Here is a 26982-nt window from a genome sequence, read left to right on the forward strand (position 1 = left end):
TCACTTCAATCATTGATTGGTTGTTCACTATTCCCATCGTGTACGTGTGCTGTGTCACAGTGTGATGGTGCCTCTTCCTGTTTGATATCAAGTTCATTTGAGTGCGATACTGCTTGTTGCGTTCACGTGTAAAAAGATATTTCCTGCACTGAGCTTACTTGAGGATTTATATATATATATATATATATATATATATATATATATATATATATATATATAAGTAAGAGAACGAGGTCTTGTAGCTAGTGCCAGAAAATATTGTTTGTGCTGAGCTTGTATATTAAATAAAAACATATGTACTGAAGATATATTTCATTCTTTGACATAACACTTTGCACACATAAGTATGTAATAGACTCAAAGTTATGGGCGGATTTTCCAGAAACTTTCAGGAAACGTCCTAAAGAACAAGCGATTCGATTTCTACGACGTTACATGATGCATACATTACAACGCTGAACTCCTGTTTGTATGCTATAGGGGCAGGCCTTCATCCACAGAGCGTAGATGACTGACAAGAGGGTTCACTCTATTTCATTCCGCTATAGAATAAATGCGCCCAGGTGCTGAGGATGAATCATAGAGTGAACCCCCTTGCAGCCTGTTTGGAAGCCACAGACGAACTAAATAAACACGCACAATTTCAGATATCCTTTGATTTTCTAGAGGGTTATAATGGGACAAAATTAAGTAAAGAAATCATTCTTTAAATAATTACCTAAATGTGTCATTTAATTTGAAATAACATTTATTTAAATAGTTGTTTCAATATGTAATTATTAATCATTCAATTGTTTTCATTATATCCAGATGTAATCATTTAATTCATGAAGCTGTCTGGCAGCATCATGAATGTATTAAACCTGTCAAAGTCAATCTGATTGGTTACCTGGAACCTCCACTGGTCTGTGGAACTTTGACCAGAGAAGGAGAGGAGTACTGGTCTATATCTCGGTTTGAAAGTGCGGAAATATCTCCTTTAGGCGCACGGAATTCATGAAACAGAAAGAACCAACAACACCCGCCATTATCACTGCCAAATGTTTTATTCATGATTTTTTTTACAGGTTACGCACATTTCTGAAAACATATTTTGGTGGTACAAAGCATCGTTGCCATGGGAACAGTCACACTCTTAACAACATTAAAGTGAAGCTAACAAGAATTCACCATAAGATTGTTGACTGGCTAAGATGCATGCAGAAAAGAAGAAGTATTTACAGCAACAATATTTTCTAAGTCTACTTGACTCTGTAGAGAACTTTTCTTTGCATGCGGTGCTGCAGCTCGCCTCTTCTCAACATCAGATGAACCACCTTGTAGATGGCGTGTTCGGGGTATTTCTGCCATGGCAAACGAATAAAAACATGAATAGAAGTGAAAGCAGTTCTGACAGGCGTTATTGCTTACTGTTAATTACAAAAAAATCTACCATCAATTCCGGACTATAAGCGGCTAATTTTTTCCTACGCTTTGCACCCTGCGGCTTATAAAACAGTGCACTTAATTTATGGATTATTCTTCGCTGATGGCAATGATGCAAATAGTTTTCATTAAACACATGCAAATACACTAAAATTGTGTCATTTTTGTGCTCTGGCGCCATCTTTTGGACGGGCTCGCTTACTGCAGGTCATGCTGGGAGAACGCCTACGAGTGTCTCCTGCTGTTTAAAGATTTGAACCGGAAGCACAAGTGTTGTTCCGTCTTCAAAACGCCCATAGCGTTTTTACATGTACGAATTCTTCATTCATCACTTCAAAAGCAACGTTTGTAAGCTTTACAATATAACTAAAACAATTCATACTTACTAAAACCCTCCCATGTGTGATGTCTGTAGGAGGGTTTTCATGCATGTTTGTACCTGCTATCATAATGTAATCAAGCTAGTGTTGTTATCATTTGCTAACATGATTACGAGTGTCTGTGTTAGTATTAACTTTTTGTATTGTTTCAGTTTCACAAATTCCTCAGTAAGTTCACCAAAACGTCACCGTGGAGTTATCGAGTCTGTTTAGCTGATTGGAGAGCTAGCTTGCGGAGCAGGTGGGTCCATGACGATGACTTCTGTTTTGTTTGATCAGCCGTTTTACTGCCGTGTTACACAGTTTGGAAACAATTAAGGTGTGTAAATAAACATTTACAAAATATTTCTGTGTAAATAAGTCATTACACAACGTATATTCCTGCGTCTCATAGTCTGGGGCGGCTAATATATGGAAAAATATTTTTTTCTTCAAAAATTGAGTGGGTGTGGCTTATATACCGGTGCGTTCAATAGTCCGGAAAACACGGCACATTTTTTCCATGTGGTGCGTTCAAGTCACCTGTTTGCTGAAGTCCTGGATGATGCTGTGCTCGGACACCTGGGAACCGATAGCAAAGCGTCTCTTCAGCTGCTTCTCAATGCGGGAGATCATTTCCTGGTCTTCTTGAGAGGTGAAGCCCTCCACACCTGCGCATAGAATGAAGTTGCAGCCCGTCATAAAGCATTCCCAGGGGATTTAAAGAGACATGGACATTTTTATGTCACATGAGGTTTAGTAATCTCCACCAATTAAGTGGAACCCACCATTTTTTGATTAACGAACCATAGATCATAGATGTATATTGTGCTCAAAGTGTATACCAAAATACGGAAACCCCTTATTCATTTTTACATTTTCTTATGGGGAAACTTGCTTCACTATACGAAATCGTCTATTTAAAAACCCTGTTGAAGAACCAAATTAAGTTCGAAAATCGAGGTTCTACTGTGGGGGAGTTCTTAAAAATAATTTTGCATGCACTTAATTTTGCCTTTCACAATCCTTATGTATGACAAGAACACATATGTTTTCTTTTTGTATGCATCGTAACTCGTAAATAAAAGTTAGCAAAAGTCAGCTAACAATGAAGGTCATGGAATTTGCTCTTTTGCGCCTATAAAGCGCTCTAAGAAACACCCAAAAATCTCCATCAACGTTTTGTATACACACTGTAAGTATATATTTAATGTAATAACATTCATAACATGTAATATATACATGATGTAAGTATATATGTAATGTAGTAACATTTATAACATGTAATAAATATCACATGTCATATATACATGATGTAAGTACCGTAATTTCCGGACTATAAGCCGCACCTGACTATAAGCCGCACCAGCTAAATTTAGGGGAAAATACAGATTGCTCCATATATAAGCCGCACCCGATTACAAGCCGCAGGGTTTTGATGTGTAATTAGCGTAGTATATAGGGGTTCCTGCTACCACGGAGGGGATTGTCGGGACAGAGATGACTGTTTGGGAACGCAAAGCGTCCCATTTATTAACAATAAATCTTTCAATCATTCAATCAAACTTTCACATCTTTGACATGGCGAACAGCATTCGTGCAGAGTACAAATAATACAACGCTGCAAAGTAATACAAAGTGCTCGCCTGTACGTTATCAAAATAACCAGCCTACCGGTATATGAAAAGTCAGTCTTTAATCATTGTGTCATCGTCTTCCTCCTGCGTACTAAAACCACCCAAATCCTCTTCGTCGGTGTCGGAGAAGAACAGGCCGTATATAAGCCGCACCCTTGTATAAGCCGCAGGGACCAGAACGAGGGGAAAAAGTAGCGGCTTATAGTCCGGAAATTACGGTATATATGTAATGTAGTAACATTCATAATAACATGTAATATATACATGATGTAAGTATATATGTAACGTAGTAACATTCATAATAACAACATGTAATATATACATGATGTATGTATGTAGTGTAGTAACATTCATAATAACATGTCATATATACATGATGTAAGTATATATATATGAATGTAGTAACATTCATAATAACATAATATATACATGATGTACGTATATATGTAATGTAGTAACAATTATAATAACATGTAATATATACATGATGTAAGTAGTAACATTCATAATAACATGTAATATATACATGATGTAAGTATATATGTAATGTTGTAACATTTATAATAACATGTAATATATACATGATGTAAGTATATATGTAATGTAGTAACATTTATAATAACATGTAATATATACATGATGTAAGTATATACGTAATGTAGTAACATTCATAATAACATGTAATATATACATGATGTAAGTATATATGTAATGTTGTAACATTTATAATAACATGTAATATATACATGATGTAAGTATATATGTAATGTAGTAACATTCATAATATGTAATATATACATGATGTAAGTATATATGTAACGTAGTAACATTCATAACAACATGTAATATATACATGATGTAAGTAAATATGTAGTGTAGTAACATTTATAATAACATGTAATATATACATGATGTAAGTATATACAGTATGTTATGTAGTAACATTTATAATAACATGATATATATACATGATGTAAGTATATATGTAATGTAGTAACATTCATAATGTCATATTTACGCATTTTGCTCATTTCAAGCATACGACAGTGTATTCATTTGACAAACGTATCACAATTTTCGCCATTTCCATCAACAACAACACTACTAATTATGGCAGACTTCATGAGAGACGGACTTCTTTGTGACAAATTGTGATCCAGAACCTTATATTTTTGAGCCTGAAAATAAGGAGGATGAGCTCCAAGTTTTAGAAGCTGAGCAATAAGCAGATCCGTCATGTAGCAGTATTGCTAAGAGCTAAACAATAAATACAAACTACGAACATAATAAAACACGGCCGTTACCTCCATTGTTAGCAAACTTTTGCTAGCTAGCGATTATTTTACGAGTTAGAATGCATCAAAAAAGAAAATCGTGTTCTTGTCTTACAAAAGGATTGTGATCAGAGCAGGTCTGTAACCTGCCATCTATTTACCTGAAGCCAAGTCCTTACATATTAGGCTTTTAGATATTGGAGGATGAAGTGATATTAGAGCATAAAAACACAACACACCCACCTGAAAGGCTGCCAGACAAAGCGGCATCCAGAGTGGAGACCTGAAAGAGTCTGAGGGCCTCATCCACCTCATCCTCTCCAGCCACGGCCTGCAGCTTCATCTTGGCCAGGGACTCTGCGATGCGCACCACAGCCTCCAGCTGCCTGCAATGCAAGCGGACATGTTCAAGAAGGAAACGGATACATTGAGTATAGAGATGTCCGATAATGGCTTTTTTGCCGATATCCGATATTGCCCAGCTCTTAATTACCGATTCCGATATCAACCGATACCGATATATACAGTCGTGGAATTAACACATTATTATGCCAAATTTTGTTGTGATGCCCCGCTGGATGCATTAAACAATGTAACAAGGTTTTCCAAAATAAATCAACTCAAGTTATGGAAAAAAATGGCAACATGGCACTGCCATATTTATTATTGAAGTCACAAAGTGCATTATTTTTTTTAACATGCCTCAAAACAGCGGCTTGCAATTTGGGACATGCTCTCTCGAGGTTGAGGTGGGTGGGGGTAGCGGGGGGTGTATATTGTAGCGTCCCGGAAGAATTAGTGCTGCAAGGGGTTCTGGGTATTTGTTCTGTTGTGTTTGTGTTGTGTTACGGTGCGGATGTTCTCCCGAAATGTGTTTGTCATTCTTGTTTGGTGTGGGTTCACAGTGTGGCGCATATTTGTAACAGTGTTAAAGTTGTTTATACGGTCACCCTCAGTGTGACCTGTATGGCTGTTGACCAAGTATGAATGGCATTCACTTGTGTGTGTGAAAAGCCGTAGATATTGTGTGACTGGGCCGGCACGCAAAGGCAGTGCCTTTGAGGTTTATTGGCGTTCTGTACTTCTCACTACGTCCGTGTACACAGCGGCGTTTTAAAAAGTCATACATTTTACATTTTGAAACCGATACCGATAATTTTGATACCGATAATTTCCGATATTACATTTTAAAGCATTTATCAGCCGATAATATCGGCAGTTCGATATTATCGGACATCCCTAATTGAGTATATTAAATATAACATTAAATGTTCCGAATATAAGCCGCTACTTTTTTATTACGCTTTGAACCCTGCGGCTAATGAGATAACAGCTAATTTCTGATTTTTTCTTCAATCACGGCTACAATAAAATCATTTTATTTTAAGAAATAGCAAAAACACAGGGTGTTTTATTGTTTGTCCTTGGGCGCCATCTTTTGGATGAATTTGCTCACTGCAGTTTCTGCAGTGTCCTTCCATTGACTTGTAGTGCTTTCCCCCCCCCCCCCCCCCCCAGTCATCCATAGCGTTTCTACTAGTATAGATTATTCATTCATCACTCCAAGCAATGTTTGTAAGTTTTACAATGTGACTAAAACTATTCATACTTACTAAACCGTCTATAGCGTGATGTCTGTAGGAGTGTTTTCATGCATATTTGTACATGATACGGTAATATGACGCTAGTGTCGTTAGCATTAGCTAATATGCCAACACATTTGCAATTGTCTTTGTTAGTATTATTAGCTTACATTGGCATTCTTTTTGTATTGTTTCAGTTTTTTAAATTCATCAAAACCTCACCATTTCCTACGCTTAGAAACCTGCGGCTAATGAGACAGAACAGCTAATTTCAGAATTTTTCTTCAATGACGGCTATAATAAAATTATTTTATTAAAAAAAAAAAAAAAAACTCCACTGCTCCACCAATGAGATCTTAGCAGTGGAAGCTCAGTGATACTAGAAAGTATAGTTAATATATTGAAACTAATAGAACTAGAAATACCTGACAGTGATGGGAATGGTGGGTCTTTTGTTGCTCTCTCTCTCGTGCTCTCTGGCGCCGCTCCTCATCAGCACGTATCGGTTCTTCAGCTTCTCGGCGGCGGCAGCAGAGAGACGAGGGCCACATTTACTATGAAAGGGACCGAGGAACGTTAATGAGCGTTTTATGTCAATCTGTCACGCAAAACTCCCCCGAAAAACAGACTTACGCCCTGGCGAAGGCAATGTATTTCTTAAAGGTGGCCAGCGGGATCTCGCCCTCGAGACCTTCCGTCTGCGTATGAGCGCTGAGGTGAACGTTCATCACGTGGCGAGCCAACGTCTGAAGAAAAGGAGTTAATGACTCTCTGAAACTTCGATTTTAACACTAGAACTCCCCAAGGGCAGCCATTTGGCTTTTCCACCATACAACTCCCAAAAGGCAGCAATAAAGATGCAACATTGTGAGTAAACGTTTACGAATATTCTGAAAATTGTTTTTTTAAATTCATTTTACAAGACAAAATTTACAAGATTGAATCAAACATTATGTAAAAACTTATTTATTATTTTATTACATATTGTGGGAGTTGTCATTGTACAAAGATTATGTTAGATTTTTTTGAGAATTTTTTTTTTTAATTCACAAGAAACATTTATGCCATTTTACAGGATGAAAGTCAATTATATTGTGGGAAAAAATATTTTTTTAGAAAAACAATATTGTGAGAAAAAAGTTATTTTACAAGATTTGTGTAAAAATATATATTTTTTAAGGTTTAATTTTTTTAAAGAAAAAAGTATGCCATTTAAAAGGGTTAGAGTAAAATATATTGTGAAATGTTTTATTAAGTTGCAATATTGTGAGAAAAGTTAAACAGTATTTTTTAGGAATATTCTGAGAAAAAAAAATTTTTTACAAGACAAAATTATGTAATTTACAAAATTAAAGTAAAATATAGTATATAAAAAAAGTATTTTTCATTTTAGGAAAAGTTATATTGTGAGATATATTTTGTGAGAAAAAAAGTTGTTGTACAAGAATTATGTCAGAATATTTTGAGAAAAAATTGTAAAATTGCACAAGAAAAGAACATGCCATTAACAGGATTAAAGTAAAAAAATATTTTGTGGGAAAAGTTATTTTACAAGAATTGTGTAGATATATTTTAAAATATATTTTTTCAAAGAAAAAAAGTTTGCCATTTTACAGGATTAAAGAAAAGTATATCGTGAAAACGTAAAAGAAAAACGTTTAGTTTTTTTTAAAGTTACAATGTTGTGAGAAAAGCTGTCATACAAGATTTTTTAGGAATAGTCGAAGAAATTTTTTATTTATTTTACAAGGCAAAATTACATAGTTTACAAAAAATATTTTTCAATTTAGGAAAAAAGTTAGTAATGTGGTAAGAAAAAAGTTTTCGTACAAAAATTGTCGGAATATTTTGAAAAAAGGATTTAAAATCTGCCATTTTACAGGTTAAAAGTCCAAAATACAATGGGAAAAATATCCATCCATCCATTTTGTACCGCTTGTCCCTTATGGGGTCGCGGGGGGTGCTGGAGCCTATCCCAGCTGTACTCGGGCGGAAGGTGGGGTAAATAAAAATAATTTTGTGAGAAAAAAAGTTATTTTACAAGAATTGTGTACAATTTTTTTTTAAGTTTAATTTTCTTTTAAAGATAAAAGTATGCCATCTTACAGGATAAAAGTAAAGTATATCGTGGAGAAAAAAAAAGTATTTAAAAAAAAAAAGCAATATTGTGAAAAGGTTGTCATACAATATTTTTTTATTTTAGGAAAAATGTTAGTATTATGGTGAGGAAAAAAAGTGGTCGTACAAGAATTATTTCTGAATATTTTGAGAAAATGTTATAAAATTTGCCATTTCACAGGATTAAAGTGGTGGGAAAATATTTTTCAGAAAAACAATATTGTGAGAAAAAAGTTATTTTACAAGAATTGTGTTGAAGCTTTATTTATTTTAAAGACAAAAGTATGTCATTTTACGGGATTAAAGTAAAATATATTGTGAAAAAAGTATTTTTTTTAAAGTTGCAACATTGTTAGAAAATTGTCATACAATTTTTTTAGGAATATTCTGAGGAAAAGAGAAAATTATGTAATTTGCGAGATTTAAATAAAATATATTATTAAAAATGTATTTGCAGAAAAAAGTTATTGTGAGAAAAAAGCTGTCATTGTGCAAGAATTATGATGGAATATTATGAGAAAAAGGTTCACATTTTACAGAAACACTATCAAATAAAAACGTTAGAATAAAAAGTCAATCACTTTAATATAACTACATAATAAATAGTATTTCTAATCAGATCAGCAATATTTACCAATAGTCCTACAGCAACCAGAGAGCTCTCAGTAGAAGCTTCCATCTATTCAAGCAGACCCCTGCCCCTAATCTGAGCATTCCAGTGGTCCACTACACACCATGAAATGGCTGCATTTACAAAAGAAAAGCGGCTAATTGTCGGCCGTTGAGTGGTAAATTTTAAACCAACAGCCTTTTGACTGCCTTCTAGGAAGTGCACGGAGAGTAGAAATTCCCTGGGAGTTACGGTGAAGCTATATCATGAGAAAGGTGACCAGTTACCATGTCCCTCTGATGGTCATGATGATCTTTGATGATGAAGATGGTGTCGAATCGGGACAAGATGGTGGGCATGAAGTCGATGTTGTCCTCCCCCTTGGTGTCGTCCCAGCGACCAAACACAGAGTTGGCAGCAGCCAGCACGGAGCAGCGAGAGTTGAGAGTGGTGGTGATGCCAGCCTGGGAGGAGGAGACAGTTTGTATTCATCAGTCTCACACAGCAGAGTGGCGCAGCGGAAGCGTGCTGGGCCCATAACCCAGAGGTCGATGGATCGAAACCATCCTCTGCTAGGTTTTTTCCCACTAATTTCCATCACATCTGTAACTTGATGAGACAATTCCTGAAGGAATTGTGTATGAATGCTTACGTTGAACTGAAATCCTGGAATTTTTTTTAGAATAGTTGAAGTAGAGCACACAATTCCCGAACAGGCTGAATATTTTGGAGTTGGAACAGTTTGAATCAGATGAAAAATGTGGGAGTTGTGGAATGTTGAAGAATGTCCCATTCATTTCAATGGGAATTTCACAAAAATTGGGAATTCCAGGAAAAGCGGGAATTTTTTTGAAAATGGTAATAAACTTGAATTGTCTGAATGAGTTGAAATGGTTGGTGTTGAAATGTTTCAAATCGGCCGAAAAATGTTGAAGTAGTAATTTGTTGAATTGAGAAATGGTATTACGGAATTCCTGGAGTTTCGGGAAAACCGGGAATTTTTCCAGTTAAAAAAAAACAACAGTTTTTTTCTTGATGAAGAGGAATGTTTGGACGATGGAACGGTTGAAATACGTTGAAAAATGTGGGAGGAGTAGTCGCCAGAAAAAAGGGTGGAAATAGGGCTTTGGAAAAGCAGGAATTCTGGAAACTCCTGGAAATTTTTGAACTTGGGAAAAATTATACTTTAAATTTCCAGAATGGTTTGAATCGGTTGAAAAATTTGGAAATGGTGAAAGTTTGAAAAATAGCCAATTAAATGGAAAAATGTCCCGAAAAACCTGGAATTCTGGGAAATCTGGGAATTTGTCAAGGGAAAGCCCGCAATTCCGGAATAGGCTGAACAGTTTGAATCGTGTGAAAAATGTGGAAGGTAGAGCGCGACAACTTCAAACTGTTCAGCCTATTTGGGAATCGCGGGCTTTCATTTGACAAATTCCAAAAATTCCCAGATTTCCAGAATTCCAGGTTTTCCAGGATATTTTTCTCATTCAAAATGAATTGGCCATTTGTCAAACTGCCACCATTTCCACATTCATTCCACCTTCAACACATTCCCCCATTCTGTAAATTCAAACTATAATTTTTCCAAGTTAAAAAAAAATCCAGGATTTTCCAGAATTTCTGGTTATCCAAAGCCCTATTTCCACCCTTTTTTCTGGCGACTACTCCTCCCACATTTTTCAACCCACTTCAACCGTTCCACCGTCAAAACATTCCTCTTAATCAGGACCAAAAACTAAGTTGTTTTTTGAACTGGAAAAATTCCCGTTTTTCCCGAAATTCCGTAATACCATTTCTCAATTCAACATGTTACTACTTCAACATTTCTCGACCGATTTGAAAAATTCCAACACCAACCATTTCAACTTATTCAGACCATTCAAGTTTTTTTTTTAACCATTTTTTTAAGAAAGTCCCGCTTTTCCCAAAATTCCCAAATTTTGGGGAAATTCCCATGGAAATCAATGGGATATTCTTCAAAGTTCCACAACTCCCACATTTTTTATCTGATTCAAACCGTTCCAACTTCAAAATATTCAGCCTGTTTGGGAATCGTGTGCTCTACTTCAACAATTATAAACAAAATTCCAATTTCAGTTCAACTTCAGCATTGGAGCATTCACACACAATTCCTTCAGGAATTGCCTCATCTAGTTGTGATTAAAATGGAATTATTCAATGATTTTGAAAAACTGATGTATCAGCATTGGTATGACCGATACTTCCCCTGAATTTGGTTTGGAATCGATACCCAAATTTGTAGTATCGCCCAAAACTAATGTACAGTATCCAAATAAGAGAAGAAACAAGTGCTCAATACATTTGAACAGAAGTGTAGATATAACACGTTACAACAGAAAGTTCATTATTTAAAGGTTTGAGAAAATTACGCAATATGTTACCGCGTACTTCAGCAACTACATTAGGAGCCTTTGTGACCCGTTTGGAAATGGTCCTATAATCATTTACATACCAAATCATGTACGGTGATATATGTATTATTATCGCAGGAGGCTGCAATATATATATCGCCCATCCCCAACAATAACACGATGTTTGGTCATTACCTTGGCGATGGAGATGGTCTGTTGCTCCATGGCCTCATGGATGGCCACTCGGTCATCTTCTCGCATCTGCAACATGAAACAATTTGATCCATGCTTAGTACGCAAGTATCTGCATAATACACTTGCCAATTTAGTCCTGAAATCATACAGGATTTTGCTTTAAAAAACAGAAAAAACATTTGATGATCTAGGCAGCTTTTAGATATCTGTCAAACCAAAATAAGGAGCAAAATGTAAAGAAAGTTGTAAAAAAACAAAAATAAAAATCATATGATATATGATGTATATGAAAATGATCATTATTAGCACAATGTATACCGTATTTTTCGGACCATTGTGTGGAACAAATTATAAGGAGTTTTAAAGGGGTCATGTTATAATTTTTTTTCTACATTTAAACAATTCCTTGTGGTCTACATAACATGTAATGGTGGTGCGTCATATAACGTACACTTATTCAGCCTGTTGTTCACTATTCTTTATTTATTTTAAATTGCCTTTCAAATGTCTATTCTTGGTGTTGGGTTTTATCAAATAAATTTCCCCCAAAAATGCGACTTATACTCCAGTGTGACTTATATATGTTTTTTTCCTTCTTTATTATGCATTTTCGACAGGTGCGACTTATACTCCGGTGCGACTTATACTCCAAAAAATATGGTAATTCATTTATAAATATTTATTCATACTGTAACTGTGCTGCTCATACAGCTGTTACAAAATTAAAATGATTATTAAAATGTTTTCATTCAAAAGAAAGAAAATGCAAAGTGCTAAAAAAAAAACAATGAACCTTTTTTATGTATTAAAGAAAACCGTTAAAATCAGTGGAGGACAAGGAAAAACTAAACACTCTTGCTAGCAAGGTAGAAACTAACTAACACTCTTACCGAGGTTGAGACCATATTCTCCCTCTAAACGTCCGATATCATGTCGCCGCTTTAAATACTGGTGTATCACAGATGTACTGCCATAAAAACAAGGTCCGCTTTGCAAAATCCTCACACATTACGAGTAGCGATGCGGACCAGCTTCTGCCCGGAAAAACACGAGTGATGACGTCACAACTATATATAATTGTCAGCGACAAATTAAAACCATTTTTTTGTACACTTATCGTTGTAGCCCGAGTTAGAACTGTACGTTTCTTTATATTAGAAATGTCACCAGCGGAGGATGAATGTCCCACAACAAGAGGATAGAGAACAAGAAGGAGCTTATTGACTACGGCGCAGACAACAATGGCGGACGCGTGCAAATTTTTGGGACTTTTGCAGATCCCAAATACACATAAGCAGGTACCAGTAGGTAAGAAAAGTTGGTTTTGCAAAATATTGCGAAACAAAACACTAGATTATATGTCTCCTAATTAGGTGCCATTTTGCGGTCTCTATACACAAACACACCATAATAATACTCGTATGTAGAAGCACAGTACATCTGACTATTGGAACCGTAATGCTACAACAATCCATTAAGTGGTTCGGCTTCGCAGCTTACCATAGTCGCACTAAAACATTTTGACAGGAACAAAAAGATATGTAAATTAGTGTTGTCCCGATACCAATATTTTGGTACCGGTACCAAAATTATTTCGATACTTTTCGGTACTTTTCTAAATAAAGGGGACCACAAAAAATTGCATTATTGGATTTATTTTAACAGCAAATCTTGGGGTACATAAAACATATGTATCATATTGCAATTTTGTCCTTAAATAAAATAGTGAACATACTAGACAACTTGTCTTTTATTAGTAAGGGATCAAACAAAGACTCCTAATTTAGCTGCTGACATATGCAGTAACATATTGTGTCATTTATCATTCTATTATTTTGTCAAAATTATTAAGGATAAGTGGTAGAAAATAAATTATTAATCTACTTGTTCATTTACTGTTAATTTCTGCTTACTTTCTCTTTTAACATGTTCTTTCTACACTTCTGTTAAAATGTAATAATCACTTATTGGACGGTGTGGCGAAGTTGGTAGAGTGGCCGTGCCAGCAATCGGAGGATTGCTGGTTACTGGGGTTCAATCCCCACCTTCTACCATGCTAGTCACGTCCGTTGTGTCCTTGGGCAAGACACTTCACCCTTGCTCCTGATGGCTGCTGGTTAGCGCCTTGCATGGCAGCTCCCGCCATCAGTGTGTGAATGTGTGTGTGAATGGGTGAATGTGGAAATAGTGTCAAAGCGCTATACAAGTATAACCCATTTATCATTTATTCTTCTGTTGTTTGATACTTTACATTAGTTTTGGATGATACCACAAATTTGGGTATCAATCTGATACCAAGTAGTTACAGGATCGGACCGGTCCTTTTCAGAGGCGGTATAGTACCCAATATGATTGATTAGTATCGTGGGTACTATACCGTACAACCCTAATGTAAATAAACATTTACAAAATCTGTGTAAATAACTTGTATGTATGGAAACTTTTTTTTTTTACTAAAACTTAGTGGGTGCTGTTTATATACCTATGCGCTCCATAGTCAGGAAAATACAGTTTATGAAGCATCTTAATGATAAATTCATGTTTTATTGTGGATGGTGCAGCGATTACAGAGTTGAAAGTCAAGGGTCATGACTTCAAGTCCCGCCAGGAGCACCTCTTGTTTATTTTCTTAGTGTTTTTAATAAGTCACTTATTTTAATGCATTTTCCAGAGAAAATTCCTATATTTTGAAATGCAAACATTGAGAGGTACGATCGCAATACCTCTCGCTCTTAGACATGCCGAAAGGTCTGTCAAAGCAGACCTTTTCTGAATATCACGGGTCAAAGAATATTTATGTGCCGTTCATATTTTCGCAGACTTTCCGCTATTTTAGCAACATCATCCTCTGACCTTGTCAAACTCATCGATGCAGACAACGCCGCCGTCAGCCAGCACCATGGCGCCGCCCTCCATGATGAACCCCCGCGTGGCCGGGTCCCTCATGACCGAGGCGGTCAAACCAGCCGCACTGCTACCCTTTCCTGAGGTGTAAACCTGAGAGTGGACAATGACAATTCATTCAGTTGTCAACAAAGTCTAGAACTGAAGGATTTATTGTAAAAAAAAAAAAAATTAAATTACCCCAATAGGTGAGCACCTCTCCACAAACTTGAGCAGCTGAGACTTTGCTGTGCCAGGATCTCCAAGCATGAGCAGGTTGATGTCTCCTCTGCGGGTGAGACCATCAGGCAGCCTGGAGACGAGACGTTGATAAGCACATGCTGACTTTCCTTCGAATCTCGTGGGCTTCTTTACCGCTTCCTGGAACCTCCGAACAGCAGACAGGCGATGGCCTTTTTGAGATCCTCGCTGCCGTAGATGGAGGGAGCCACAGATCGAGCCAGCGAGGCGTAAATGTCCGGAGACGTGGCCAACGTCCTCAGCTCCTCCTCTTCCTGTGGGGACACGGAGCCGGTGGCCGCTCGACCTGCACGAGACCAAATACTTCAAAGTCTTGTTCTGGCCTCCCAAGTTTTTATGTAATTAGGAATCTTTGGGCACCACATGATTCGGTTCGATCCTTGGGGATAACGATTCGATTTAGAATCGATTCTCGGTTAAAAGTCAATACTTTTTTATTAACATTGGGTGCCAGGTCTATGAATAACTACATTCCTCCATAAAATAGATAAACAGCTCTGATCAATTTCTACATTACTTAAAAGAAAACTGATTTTGTTTAATAAAATTCTATCCACACATTTAATGATTTGTTCGAGTGGCTGGACAGGACAGATTGGAAAAAAATTAACTTTTTTTTTAAACGAACGCTCTGACCGAACCTGTTCAGTGGCCTTGTGGTTAGAGTGTCCGGCCTGATATCGGTAGGTCGTGAGTTCAAACCCCAGCCGAGTCATACCAAAGACTATAAAAATGGGACCATTTACTTTCTTGCTTGGCACTCAGCATCAAAGTTTGGAAATGGGGGTTAAATCACCAAAAAATTATTCCCGAGTGCGGCCACCGCTGCTGCTCACTGCTCCCCTCACCTCCCAGGGGGTGAAACAAGGGAATGGGTCAAATGCAGAGGGTAATTTCACCACACCTTGTGTGTGTGACTATCAGTGGTACTTTAACTGATCTGAACCCAGGTGGTGTTTGGTTATTGGACTTTTATGCTCGTCACAGATTGTCAATAACGAACACCATGTTCAAACCGAAGGGTGTCCATATGTGCACCAGGACACCCTAAGCCCCAGTCCATGATCGTCTCTGTGGTTGTATCATGCGATTTGCGGTCTCATGTTCTCGGGTGAAGAGAGGGACGGCGCTTTCAACCGATCACCACCTGGTAGTGAGTCGGCTCAGATACCAAACACAAAGTGATGGGTCTGCTGGGAACTTCTTCTTCTTCTGTCTTGTATCTTTAGATTTTCAGCTCTGTTGAGGCGAGCCAGGTCAACGTGTCATCGTCCAGGTCAATCAGACCTTGTTCGCCATTCGGTGGCCGGTGTTTGGGGCAACTAGTTACTATATGCTCTACTGTCTGGACTGGGTCCCCACACTCGCAGGAGGCACCTTCCGCAAGTCCCCACCTCTTCATCGCTGCTCCGTAGCGTCCGACGCCGGTCCTCAAGCGGTTGAGGGTTGTCCACTGCTTCCGGGGCAGTTCCTGGCCGGAGACGTCTGCTGGGAACATCTGGCAGAGTCTCCAGTCCGAGAAAGTTTCAATTATCCGGGAGAACTTCGAACATGTTACAAGGGAGGCGCTGGATATTGAGTCCGAGTGGACCATGTTCCTCAATTGTCGAGGTAGCCGATCGGAGCTGAGAATGCAAGGTGGTCTGTGCCTGTCGTGGCGGTAAGCCCAGAACCCGCTGGTGGTCACCAGAGGTGAGGTATGCCGCCAAGCTGAAGAAAGAGTCCTATCGGGTCATTTTGGTTCATAAGACTCTGGAGGCAGCGGACAGGTACCGACAGGTCAAGCAATGTGCGGCTTTGGCGGTTGCAGAGGCAAAAACTTGGACATGGGAGGAGTTCAGAGAAAACATGGAATACGACTTCCGGACGGCTTTGAAGTGATTCTGGACAACTATCCACCGCCTCAGGAGGTAGAAGCAGGGCACTGTCAACACCGTGTATGGTTAGGATGGTGTGTTGCTGACATAGACATCGGATATTGTGGATCGGTGGAGGGAATGCTTTGAAGACCTCCTCATTCCCACCTACACATCTTTCAATGAGGAAGCAGAGCCTGGAGACTCTCTGGTGGACTCTTCTATTTTTAGGGGCAGAGGTTGCCAAGGTAGTTGCGGGGCTGTCGTGGTTGACAAGACTCTGCAGCATTGTGTGGACATCGGGGGCGGTACCTCTGGATTGGCAGACCGGGGTGGTGGTTCCTCTCTTTAAGAATAAACTGGGGGGGTCGTTCCAACTATTGTGGGATCACACCCCTCAGCCTTCCTGGTAAGGAGAGGAGAGTTCGTCAGATAGTCGAACCTCGGATTCAGAAGGAGCAGGGTGGTTTTTGTCCTGGTTGCGGAACTGTGGACCAACTCTATACTCTCAGCAGGGTCCTTGAGGGGGCATGGAAGTTTGCCCAACCAGTCTACATGTGTTTTGTGGACTTGGGAAGGCATTCGACCTTGTCCCTCGGGAAGTCCTTGTGGTGGACTGCTCCCTGTATGATCAGTGTCAGAGCTTGGTCCACACTTGGTCCACACTGCCGGCAGTGAAGGTTGGACTCCGCCAAAGCTGCCCTTTGTCACCGATTCTGTTCATAACTTTTATGGACAGAATTTCTAGGCGCAGTCAGGGCGTTGAGGGAATCCGTTTTGGTGGCTGCAGGACTAGGTCTCTGCTTTTTGCGGATGATGTGATCCCGCTGGCTTCATCGGACCAGGATCTTCAGCTCCCACTGCATAGGTTTGCAGCGGAGTGTGAAGCGACTGGGATGAAAATCATCACCCGAGTCCATAGTTGTCACCCGGAAAAGGGTGGCGTGCCATCTCCAGGTTGGGGAGGAGACCCTGCCCCAAGTGGAGGAGTTCAAGTACCTCAGGGTCTTGTTCACGTCGTGAGATCGAAAGGGCGGATCGGTGCAGCGTTTGCAGTGATGCGGACACTATCAGTCCGTCATGGTAAAAAAGGAGCTAAGCCGAAAGGCAAAGCTCTTAATTTACCGGTCGATCTACATTCCTATCCTCATCATGAGCTTTGGGTTATGACCGAAAGGACAAGATCACGGCCACAAGTGGCCGAAATGAGTTTCCTCCGTCAGGTGGCGGTGCTCTCCCTTAGAGATAGGGTGAGAAGCTCTGTCATTCGGGAGGAGCTCAGAGTAAAGCTGCTGCTCCTCCACATCGACAGGAGTCAGATATGGTTTTGAGGCAGGGGGCCTGAGTATGCCACAAGATACACTTAGTATTCGCCTAGCTTCACATGTTGCTTCCTGTTGGTTAAGTAACTTTTTACCCGGTTTAAGACCAACTCTCTGATGCCATACCGTTCTAATTTGGTAATTCAAATATGATTAACTTCATCAAATGTCCATAAACACTGCAGCTGCACACGGTTCACATTATTTCGATGAGTGCCACTGCCAAGATGCTCTGTAGTTACCTGCCCCTTCTGTGTCCACCTGGATGCCGACCACTCTTAGGTAGGATGCTCGAATCCCCACGCCGACACTTTTCTCTTTGCCTTTGGTCTTTGCAGCGGCCATCTTCTTGATGGAGTAGATACCCATGATGGTCACTCGGTTGCCCGGGACCACGCGGTCACACAAGTACCTAATTGGGTAGGGAACACGAAGCAAGCTCAATGCCTAGTCATGGACCTATGTTTGTCCTTGGCTCAAGCACTGGAGTGGAACCTCCATTTACAAACTCATCATTGTACGAACCACAGCCCGAATAAAAATATGCTGTGTTGTGTGAATTCACCCATTGTGTACAGTAGGACGGGCATTCATATGGCGCCATTTGTCGCGGTTGACCTGACACATGAAACGTGGCAAATTTAGCTGCCAGATGACAGTAGTGTTTAAGATTTTAAAATGTGTTTTGTGGCAATTCAAACTTTGACCACAGCGTCAGTTGCTATGTAGTGTGACACTTTCCATCGTTTTCAGCAGACTGCATTGCAAAATGATTTCCCCCCTTTTCTCTTACATGAGATCCACCCAGGTTGAAGGGCCATATGAATCCCTTCCCTACTGTACCTCGCAGCACAGCCATCTTGTGGGCAGGCTGATCACTCTCTGGTGCTCATTATGATATATATCACCATAAATTCCGGACTATAAGTCACTCCTTTTTTTCCTGCGCTTTTAACCCTGCGCCGTATAAAACAGTGAGGCTGATTTATGGATTTTTCAGCCATAATTCTCCTCGAAAAAGATTCTCCATTCATCCTTCCAACAGCGTTTTTAAGTTTTACAATTTAACCAAAACAATTCATACTTACTAAACTGTCCCATGTGTGATGTCTGTAGGAGTGCCAGCATCGTTAGCATTAGCTAATATGCTAACACGTTTGAGTGTCTGTGTTAGAATTATTAACTTACAATGGCATTCTTTTTGTATTGTTTGAGTTTCATAAATTCCCCAGTAAACTCACCAAAACGTCACCGTGGAGTTATTGAGTCTGTTTAGCTGATTGGAGAGCTAGCTTGCGCAGCTAGTGGGTCCACGATGATCAGTGTTGGGACTAACGCGTTACTGTAACGCCGTTAGTTTCGGCGGTAACTAGTAGTCTAACGCGTTATTTTTTATATTCAGTAACTCAGTTACCGTTACTGCATGATGCGTTACTGCGTTATTTTAGGTATTTTTTTATGTAGTATCGGCTGGAAACTGAAGATCTGAGTGTGTTTTATTGGAGAGTTGCAGTGTCGTCCTTCTGAATGTTCTTGTGTCACAAGGGAGAGAAGAGGCGCGCTCTGTGTGTGTCTGGGTGTGGGGAGGGGATGGGGGGGTGTGTGTCTGTGTTTACTAACAAGACATCATGGCGGAGCCGCAGTCGAGTTTCTTCTCACTACTTTTCTTTTGTCGAGCACAAAGAAAAGAACATTTTAGTTAAATGTAAGTTGTGTCTTGGATCAAAGATCCCATCTACTGCCCAAAACAGAAATTCAAATCTGCTGAAACAGCTACAAAAGCAACATGCTTTGATGAAGCTAGTAAAGAGAGACACACTTCACCTCCACCTCCAACAGCGGCTGGATTTTAACGGAGGCACTGCTAGCCAGGACAACATTGAAAGAGACATTGCAGCGTATGTGCTAGAAGACATGCAGGCTATTTCTACAGTGGAGTCACCCAATTTAAGGCAGCTAATTAGCATTATAGCGGGCGTCAAACGATGTGCTCACCTGTCACAGTAGAGCTGCAGGTGGCGGGGCATCTCTCCGTGCGGTACAGCATCCGGGGATTCTTGCAGGCGCAGCGTTTGGAAGTCAACGCACACACAGCGGTCCGGGATGATGAAGAAGGGGTCCACGGGGCACTTAGCCCGTCCGGCAGCACCGTCGCTATGGAAACAAGCGTGAGATGAGTGGTTTATAAAACACGGAAAGCGCTGTGTTTGCGTGACACTCACTTGTTGCACTTGCGTGGAAGCGCGTAGCCCTGCAGGCCCGGCGGCAGCGAGATGTTGTTGATAACGTGACGACAGCCGCGACACTGCAGACACACCTTGGTGGCTTTCGCCTTCACCCCCGTCGCCGAGATGATGATGCCGTGCACTTTCACCAGGCGGGAAACCTGCTCGGACTGCGGACGAGCGAAAACGGCAAGTATGGAAATCATCAATTATGCAGAGAGGTGACAAAATGTGGAGTAAAGGTGTGTTTTACCTTCAGGTTGCGAATGGAAGCGTGATGCGCGTCACTCTTTAGCATGACCTGGACGTCCTGCACAGTTTCCTCGCCGGCTGGCCGAGGACGAGTCACCTCATCAGCTACCTCTGTTGCAGCCTCCTCAAACTAATAAATAGATCAATAGATTAAAAAAAAAAAAAAAATTTATATATTTATTTGTATAAAAAAGGAATATAATTTGTATAAATATATATTGCATTAATAAATATATACATTGTAAAAATGTATATAAATATTGTATAAATCATATAGGTATAGTATTGATATATACATACATATAGCAGGTGTAATATATATATATATATATATATATATATATATATATATATATATATATATATATAATAGATATTAATAGAATAAATATACAGATATATTTATTTGTATAAAAAAGGATTATAGTTTGTATAAATATATATTAATTTATGTATAGTATATAGTATGAAATAAATATATATTGTATGAATATATATATATATATATATATATATACACACACACACACACACACACATATATACACACACGTGTATATATAAATATAATATATATTAATAGTATAAACATACAGATATATTTATTTGTATAAAAAAGGAATATAGTTTGTATAAATATATATTAATTTATGTATTAATATATGTATATATTGTATCAATTATATAGGTATAGTATAGATATGGACCCATTACCTCCCTGCTTGGCACTCAGCATCAAGGGTTGGAATTGGGGGTTAAATCACCAAAAATGATTCCCGGGCGCGGCTACGCTGCTGCCCACTGCTCCCCTCACCTCCCAGGGGGTGATCAAGGGGATGGGTCAAATGCAGAGGACAAATTTCACCACACCTAGTGTGTGTGTGACAATCATTGGTACTTTAACTTTAATATACTGTGTGTGTGTGTGTGTGTATATATATATATATATATATATACATATATATATATATATATATATATATATATTTATATACATATATATATATATATATAATAGACAAAGAACGATAGAGATATAAGATGGAGAGGTAAGAGAGTGATAAGAGCTAGAGATGGAGATATAAGAAGGAGAAATAGAGATGTTAAAGAGATATAGAGATATAAGAGATATAGAGAGATATAGATAAAGAGAGCAACTTGAGTATATGCCAATACTGATATTAATCCAAGGATACCATCACAAATCATTGTACATGACTGTATTATTTAGAGGTGTGGAATTAGAAAAGGTGTAATCAAGTGAAATGACAAACAGGACAATGGAAGGTATGAAAAACACCAACATATTTATTATTAACCGTCTAGACTGGACCTATGCTCAGTTGGATTGATCATTGTTTTTTGGGCGACACCTAGTGGCCACAATAATTCAAAAAAATTAAGCTCATGATGCAATAAGGTAAATGCTGCGGACACGTTTGTTATTGGACACTTTTTAATACACTTAACTATAATTAGTTGATACTTGTTTAATATTGACAAATATTGTGTTTTAGACGGTCAAATTGTTCAATTAGGGACTATTGTTACATATGCCTAGCTTGTGTGCTATTGTGTGCTTAGCTGTTGTGTAGCTCCCACAGTATATAGCCTGCCATGTTTACCTGTTGCCAATTTCTAAACTAAATAAATAAATAAAGTTAAAGTATCAATGATTGTCACACACACACACACACACACACACACACACACTAGGTGTGGCGAAATTATTCTCTGCATTTGACCCATCACCCTTGATCACCCCTGGGAGGTGAGGGGAGCAGTGGGCAGCAGCGGTTGCCGCGCCCAGGAATCACTTTTGGTGATTTAACCCCCAATTCCAAAGTGCAAATACTAAGAAAAAAAAACTACTTTTAAAAAGATTTAGTGGCTATTCATCTGTGCACAAAGAAACGCATATATCTTGCTGGTATCGGACAGATCAGGAGTTTAGGAGTATTGTTCTGGCTTTAATAAATATTTTTATAACCCTTAGTTGCATTTTTGTTTTCAGTAGTATTTCCTGACGTACTTTATACTCCCCCAGAGCCAGCCTGATATGAAATCAACAATAACGATATTACCACAAACATTGGCATTCAGGTACAGTATCTGGATATATTCTAATTCAAATATATTTTAAATCAGGTACTTTAAGGCTTTTACTGAAGTACTTTACTAAAATGTGACTAACATCTACCAAATCCATGGTCTGGTCAGATACTTGAATTGAAGTACAAAACCCAAAACCAGTGAAGTTGGCAAGTTGTGTAATTCGTAAATAAAAACAGAATCAATGATTTGCAAATCCTTTTTCAACTTATATTCAATTGAATAGACTGCAAAGACAAGATATTTAATGTTCCAACTGAGAATTTTTCTTTTTTTTGGCAAATAATCATTAACTTAGAATTTGATGGCATTGCAAAAAAGTTGGCACCGGGGCATTTTTACCACTGTGTTACATGGCCTTTCCTTTTAACAACGGGGGACGACGTGGCGAAGTTGGTAGAGTGGTGCTCCTGATGGCTGCTGGTTAGCGCCTTGCATGGCAGCTCCCGCCATCAGTGTGTGAATGTGTGTGTGAATGGGTAAATGTGGAAATACTGTCAAAGCGCTTTGAGTACCTTGAAGGTAGAAAAGCGCTATACAAGTATAACCCATTTATTTATTTATAACAACACTCAGTAAACGTTTGGGAACTGAGGAGACACATTTTTGAAGTGGAATTATTTCCCATTCTTGCTTGATGTACAGCTTAAGTTGTTCAACAGTCTCCGTTGTGGTATTTTAGGCTTCATAATGTGCCACACATTTTCAATGGGAGACAGGTCTGGACTACAGACAGGCCAGTCTAGTACCCGCACTCTTTTACTATGAAGCCACGCTGATGCAACACGTGGCTTGGCATTGTCTTGCTGAAATAAGCAGGGGCGTCCATGATAACGTTGCTTGGATGGCAACATATGTTGCTCCAAAGCCTGTATGTACCTTTCAGCATTAATGGTGCCTTCACAGATGTTGAAGTTATCCATGCCTTGGGCACTAATACACCCCCATACCATCACAGATGTTGGCTTTTGAACTTTGCGCCTATAACAGTCCGGATAGTTATTTTCCTCTTTGGTCCGGAGGACACGACGTCCAGAGTTTCCAAAAACAATTGTGAACTCGTCAGACCAAAGAACAGTTTTCCACTTTGCATCAGTCCATCTTAGATGAGCTCGGGCCCAGCGAAGCCGGCGGCATTTCTGGGTGTTGTTGATAAATGGCTTTCGCTTTGCATAGCAGAGTTTTAACTTGCACTTACAGATGTAGCGACCAACTGTAGTTATTGACAGTGGTTTTCTGAAGTGTTCCTGAGCCCATGTGGTGATATCCTTTACACACTGATGTCGCTTTTTGATGCAGTACTGCCTGAGGGATCGAAGGTCCGTAATATCATCGCTTACGTACAGTCATTTCTCCAGATTCTCTGAACCTTTTGATTATACTACCGACCGTAGATGGTGAAATCCCTAAATTCCTTGCAATAGCTGGTTGAGAAATGTTGTTCTTAAACTGTTGGACAATTTGCTCACGCATTTGCTGACAAAGTGATGACCCTCGCCCCATCCTTGTTTGTGAATGACTGAGCATTTCATGGAAGCTGCTTTTACACCCAATCATGGCACCCACCTGTTCCCAATTAGCCTGTTCACCTGTGGGATGTTCCAAATAAGTGTTTGATGAGCATTCCTCAACTTTTTCAGTCTTTTTTGCCACTTGTGCCAGTTTTTTCGAAACATGTTGCAGGCATCAAATTCCAAATGAGCTAATATTTGCAAATAATAAAGTTTTCCAGTTCGAATGTTAAGTGTTTTGTCTTTTCTATTCAATTAAATATAAGTTGAAAAGGATTTGCAAATCATTGTATTCTGTTTTTATTTACCATTTACACCACGTGCCAACTTCACTGGTTTTGTATTACTTTATACAAGAGTGCATCTTACCAGTGGCAGGTTGTCTGTAGGCATCTTGTAAAGGCAGTCGGACAGATCCTCGTCAAAGCTGGCAAGGTCCTCCATCTCCACCTCCACCCAGTACTCCCCCAAGGTGTAGTGTCTCTTCAGCTCATCTCTGAAGTACAAATATTGGCATAAACAGTTGGACCTCAAGTGTTTTCGGATAAGAGCTTTAGCTTATAGTTAGGGGTCGACATGAAAACTATCAAACAGGCTGACATTTATACACGAAAATATGAAAAAGCTGCTAATGGTGTGTTTGACTGATAAGCCCCTGGAAGGAGATGGCGTAGACGTCCGCTCTACAAGGTAAATAATGCACATCATTACTACATTACCACTTGTTAGTAGTACATGCTTAGTATTTGTATACAATATTTCTAATATAAACGTGTGATTTACTTTTTGAAATGCATGTTAAATGTTAGAATTGTGCCGTTTTTGGGGGAGGGGAAAGTGATAAACTGATTTGAGATACAAGTTTTTTGGGTTAAGAGTGCTGTCAAAGAACGAATTTCGCAAGTTGAGGCACTGCTGTATAATACACTGGCATAGTGGCTAGGCCAGGGGACGGAAACCCAACATGTTGAAGGAGCCACACGGGACCAAAAATACAACAAAAAAATCTGTCTGGAGCCACAAAAAATTAAAAGCTTTGTATAATTGTTATAATGAAGACAACACATGATGTAAGTGTTTATATAAGCTATATTAGCCTACTATGAAAATGACTTTTATGACTTTTCTTAATTTAAAAACATGCTATAGTATGTTTTTATTGTCATAATTTTATTGCATGATTTTTGTATCCCTTTAATTTAGGTAGCCAGGGACTGCAGATGGAAATTAGCTATTTAGCTATAATCTGGTACAGAAGATATGTCTTTGAGCTTAATGTTTCTGTGCATTGTCCCATCAAATAAAGACTAAACTAAACTTTAAAAGTCTTATATACGTGTTATAATGAAAACATATGATGCAAGTGTCTATATTAGCCTACTATGAAAATGACTGTCGCAAGCTGACACAAATCTTTGTTTACAGAAATGTTGAAATGTAATATTTATTCTACACATTTTTACGACATTCGAAATCATTAGTAAAATGGAGGCTTCTCAGAGGGTGAGAGAACACTTGGAAATTACTGGTTTAGAATTACCAAAGGTATAGATGTGTGTGTCCAAGTTAAAATAAACGACAGGCTGTCTTCTTCTAATGGATTTATTACAATCTTTGCAAGTTGGGTAATGTTTGCTGTGGTCTGGAACAACATGGCGCACAAACTATCAGAAATGCAGCCAATATTACGTACAGATAATGTGTCATGAGGAATGCAAATATAAATTGAATTAAGAGGACTTAAAGGAAATTAAATGAGCTCAAATATACCTACAAACGAGGCACAATGATGCAATATGTACATACAGCTAGCCTAAATAGCATGTTAGCATCGATTAGCTTTGCACTGACCAAATATGCTTGATTATCACTCCACACAAGTCAATAATATCAACAAAGATCACCTTTGTGCATTCAAGCACAGCAGCAACATTTTGGTGGACAAAATGAGACAGTCGGAGGAAGTTGTACATGTAAACAAACTATGGTGAGTTCAAGGACCACCAAAATTAGTAGGACAAAACGGTGCTCGACAAATCGTCTCTAATCCCTGATGCATGTTTATAATAAACAGTGTGATTTATAACAATTAGGAGGGTTTGTGTCATGTTTGTCCTCCTACAGAAACCATATTAAAACATACATACATACATATATATATATATATACATATATATATACATATATATATATATATATATATACATATATATATATATTGTTCCCTCATCTTTTTCCATCTTTAATATAAGCAGTAATGAGCAATTAATGCAGCCATTTTTGAATGTTTATTTAGTCTCATTGTAAGCTTAATCATTTGAACAATATATTTATTTACTTTGTAAAGAGTTTAGACAATAGATGACGCCCCATACACACACACACACACACACACACACACACACACACACACACACACACACACACACACACACACACACACACACGTAGTCTTTTCATCAGGAATACAAAACAAAAAAAGGCTGCAACAATCTCCCACAATGCAACCAGGATATACTAACTAACCAAATTAATTTGTTCCCATTAAAGTGAGCATACAATGACTCATCATAAACAAAGTAATCGAACTACTCATGTATTTTACTTTTCACCTTCGCACGTAAGCCTTTGATGGGGAAAAAGTGTAATAATGTTACCTGTATTTGTACGTGAAGCCGGTACGGTCGGTTCCTACTCGGAATTGTCGAAGAAACTCGCGGAATCTTTTCTTGATTTGGATCCTTTTCAGTCCTCCTCCGTCATCTTGTCCGGGTCCTTCTCCGCCTCCGAAGCTGTCGCTGTAGTACACTCCCGGGTCGTCAAAGTTAGACATGTTGCAAAAAGTGTGTTTCTGTCTTAGCTTATTCTAAGAAAAAAAACAATATAAACGACTAACTTCTGCTCACAAAGACGCCGGAGGTACGTTCGCGGCAAAAGTGAACTCCTTCCTGTCTGTTTCCCGCCAGTTGGTCGCGCGGAGGCGG

General features: G+C 38.8%; 1 protein-coding gene across 1 annotated transcript; it reads right to left on the bottom strand.

Annotated features, from left to right (window-relative positions):
• Window positions 1–1027: 1027 nt before the first annotated feature.
• On the bottom strand, window positions 1028–26976 carry mcm5 (minichromosome maintenance complex component 5). Its single transcript, XM_062037256.1, has 16 exons — window positions 26656–26976; window positions 24368–24494; window positions 20377–20505; window positions 20121–20293; window positions 19894–20052; window positions 18141–18310; window positions 14835–15006; window positions 14661–14772; window positions 14430–14573; window positions 11577–11642; window positions 9294–9470; window positions 6912–7024; window positions 6704–6832; window positions 4939–5081; window positions 2328–2455; window positions 1028–1343 (listed from the first exon to the last, which is right to left on the bottom strand). The coding sequence occupies exons 1-16, from the start codon at window positions 26829–26831 to the stop codon at window positions 1242–1244; spliced, it is 2220 nt and encodes a 739-aa protein (XP_061893240.1). The 5' UTR covers window positions 26832–26976; the 3' UTR covers window positions 1028–1241.
• Window positions 26977–26982: the final 6 nt, after the last annotated feature.

This window comes from Entelurus aequoreus, linkage group LG25, assembly GCF_033978785.1.
Source record: "Entelurus aequoreus isolate RoL-2023_Sb linkage group LG25, RoL_Eaeq_v1.1, whole genome shotgun sequence".
In the NCBI taxonomy this organism is placed as follows: Eukaryota; Metazoa; Chordata; class Actinopteri; order Syngnathiformes; family Syngnathidae; genus Entelurus; species Entelurus aequoreus.

Bases quoted from the DNA above. Each gene is read 5' to 3' on its own strand.
- mcm5 (XM_062037256.1), bottom strand. From the start codon at position 26,831: ATGTCTAACTTTGACGACCCGGGAGTGTACTACAGCGACAGCTTCGGA. The intron at 20,053-20,120 runs GTGAGTGTCACG...TTGTTTCCATAG, and splicing joins CTTCCACGCAAGTGCAACAA to CGACGGTGCTGCCGGACGGG. The intron at 1,344-2,327 runs GTGACTTGAACG...TTGCCATGGCAG, and splicing joins TCCAGGACTTCAGCAAACAG to AAATACCCCGAACACGCCAT.